Here is a 3,162-nt window from a genome sequence, read left to right as displayed (position 1 = left end):
CTTTAATGTATGATTTAGGACTGCGTATAAGCTTCAAAAACAAATGAAAAAATTATTTGGGTGCAAAGTATGTGTATTTCATGTAACTAATGAGACTAAATAAATAATGTAAAAAATTTTGACATAATTTTTAAAAATAAAAATGTAATAAATTAAAATTTTTATTTAAAATTTAATAGGACAATAGTTTTTTTTTGTCGGGAGCATTCTTATAAAAATATCGTGAGCATTAGTAGTCCTATCTTTCTATGAACACTCCTCATTTTATGGCTTTTAAAGATAAAATAAATACATATTTTTTATTTCACTATGTAAGCATAAATTTTGTCATAAATAATACATCGCACACCAAACTTATAACTATTAATAGTCTTATGCGAAAATTCTTATTCATCCAAAGAGTATAATGGTCGTTTTTATAGAAATTAGACGGTCAACTAATGATCAACTAACAGTAGAGGTATAGAAGAGATCAAAATCAATTTTTCACGGTATATAAGAAAGTAAGCTAATTTAAGGGGCATATAAGGGATATAAAAAGGATTATCCCTTAAATATGACATTGAACCAGTAAAATCACATATATGGCTTGATTTGAGATTTGCTTTTAGACTAGGTGCTAGATTGTTCTTGAAATGTTGGACCAGATCAAATTTGAGAAGAAAACTAAAATGGGACATTAGATGTATTATAATTTTAATATCTTAGAACAGGGCAAAGTTCATTTTTAGATATTACTTTTACGGAAGTCGATTTTTCACCCTCAAATACAAAACATGTTATTTTCACCGTAAACTTTTACAAATGGACAAACGTTTAATAAAATGAAAAACTTTTAGAAAACGGACATTGGTAGGAACAATGTATCATTCCTAACAATAAATGAAAAATACTGATTCTTAACAACTAAATTGTTAAACTTCAACCATCAAGTCTTTTTTGAGTTGATTGGGTTTTTCCATGAGGATTGGGCACACGTATAAAAGAATCAGTTCAAGTTACGTAAGAAACGAGGCCACAGATATACCTATTAAAACACTCAAAAACTATTACCCGTGAACAATGTTGAAGCCAGGTTAGGGTCTATATAGGCTGGAGAAAAAAAATAACGAATCATAATACTAAAAATTAATTTTTTCTTATAATTTGTATAGAGAGAAAATATAGAAAAATTTATCCACTTAAATATCTTGATATTTTTATAAATAAAATAGCCGAATGTATTTTTATTATTCCATATTTATATAGGTTACAAATTTTCCGAACCGAATGCGCAAAACAGCGTGATGTAATGTAGAAATATGAATAGGCAAATCCCCCACGATCCACTGCCTCTCCTCTACTCCAGCTCTGATTGGCTGCTCCCTGCTCCCACGGATCGCCCGATGCCATCCAACGGCTCCAAGCCATCGACCCCTTGAAATCAACGGCCCAGATCGCAGCACCGCCCCCCATCCTCCACATTTCCCCGTGACCACACACACAAAGAAAACACAAACACACATCGAACAAAACAAGAGAGAGAGAGGGAGGGGAGAGAAAGCTTGGGAGCTCGCGATCGATGGAGGTGGGAGCGAAGGTGCCCAAGAAGGCCGGCGCCGGCGGCCGCCGCGGCGGCGGGCCGAAGAAGAAGCCGGTGTCCCGCTCCGTCAAGGCCGGGCTCCAGTTCCCCGTCGGCCGTATCGGCCGCTACCTCAAGCAAGGGCGCTACTCCAAGCGCATCGGCACCGGCGCGCCCGTCTACCTCGCCGCCGTCCTCGAGTACCTCGCCGCCGAGGTTCGGCCCACGCGCTCGCCGCATGCACACTCGTGCCCCCCGCCGCTGAGTACCCCCGGCCTGATTCGGATTGGCTCCCCCCCCTTTCTCTTCTCCTCTGTTCCTTTCCTCTAGGTGCTCGAGCTCGCCGGGAACGCGGCGCGCGACAACAAGAAGAACCGGATCATCCCGCGGCACGTGCTGCTGGCGATCCGCAACGACGAGGAGCTCGGGAAGCTGCTCGCCGGCGTCACCATCGCGCACGGCGGGGTGCTGCCCAACATCAACCCCGTGCTGCTCCCCAAGAAGACGGGCTCCGCCGCGGCCAAGGAGCCCAAGGAGGGTAAGACCCCCAAGTCTCCCAAGAAGGCCACCACCAAGTCGCCCAAGAAGGCGGCGGCCGCCTAGGCACACGCAATGCCGGCCGCCGGCGGTGAACCCCCCCGCCTCCTCTCTATCTCTGTCTGGTCTGAACTGAAACGCTCCTAGCTACCGTGTTCATCGTTTTCGTTGCATGCTATCATTCTCGTGAAATCGGTTCGGTTGTTTGTACGTAATTTATGTTGTCTTCTGAATAGGTGAGCAGTCAGGTCTCTGGCTCTCTGCAATCAGTCAGTCTGTACCGTGTAGGTTAACACCGGTGTAGGGTCGAGGAGTGTGTAGCCTGGGCAGAGAGGGTTGGGGCCGGGAGGGAACTGTGAATTGTTAGATGATGATGTAATAATATTGTGAAGATTTGGATAATTTTCGAACAATTGATCTGTGTTTACTAGTAGATGCACATATATGCCTACCTGTGGGGTTCGTCGGTTCTTCCATTGTGTTTGGTAGTTATGCAAGATAGCAATGCCGGGTGCTTGGGCTGTTGGGATGGGTTGTTGGGGAAAATGTTGTTTTGCATATCTGTTATGCTGATATCATGTAATGGGATTATTTCATATACGTTATGACATTACATTCATGAATTGCATCCCAACACTGTGGAGTTTGCTGGTCTTGCTTGCAATAGCCTAATAGGAACAATTTACATGCTGTTGTAGTGTGGTGTTCATTAGCAATTAATATTTACATTCCTAGCTTTTTCAGTGGTTGTTTTTGTTAATGCATTCCTAATTTGTGTTCTTGCATAGGAGTTTAGTTATGACAATGTTATAATGTATTGGTGTTTATTTGCATAAGTATTTAGTTAATTGTAATGATGATTTTACTTATTTGTTGCGTACTTATATAAGAGTTTAGTTAGTCGTGATACTATTATTACTTATCTGATGTATACTTGCATAAGTGTTTAGTTGCGACAATGTCATTTACTTTTTTGTGATTTAATGTAGTTTTAAATGGACAGGAGCATAAATGTGAATATGGTGATTAGTGATTTAGCTGCAATGTAGCCAATCGTTGTTTTG

General features: G+C 41.6%; 1 protein-coding gene across 1 annotated transcript; it reads left to right on the top strand.

The window, feature by feature from the left end:
- Positions 1-1,485: 1,485 nt before the first annotated feature.
- Positions 1,486-2,569, top strand: LOC102715481 (probable histone H2A.4). The gene is made up of 2 exons (XM_015837319.2): positions 1,486-1,777; positions 1,892-2,569. Exons 1-2 carry the CDS (start codon positions 1,562-1,564, stop codon positions 2,162-2,164), a joined length of 489 nt encoding a protein of 162 aa, XP_015692805.2. The 5' UTR covers positions 1,486-1,561; the 3' UTR covers positions 2,165-2,569.
- The last annotated feature ends 593 nt before the right edge of the window (positions 2,570-3,162 follow it).

The sequence above is a fragment of the Oryza brachyantha genome, chromosome 5 (genome assembly GCF_000231095.2).
Source record: "Oryza brachyantha chromosome 5, ObraRS2, whole genome shotgun sequence".
Classification (NCBI taxonomy): Eukaryota; Viridiplantae; Streptophyta; class Magnoliopsida; order Poales; family Poaceae; genus Oryza; species Oryza brachyantha.
Note: the sequence above shows the minus strand (reverse complement) of the source record. Positions and strands in the feature narration are given on the sequence as shown.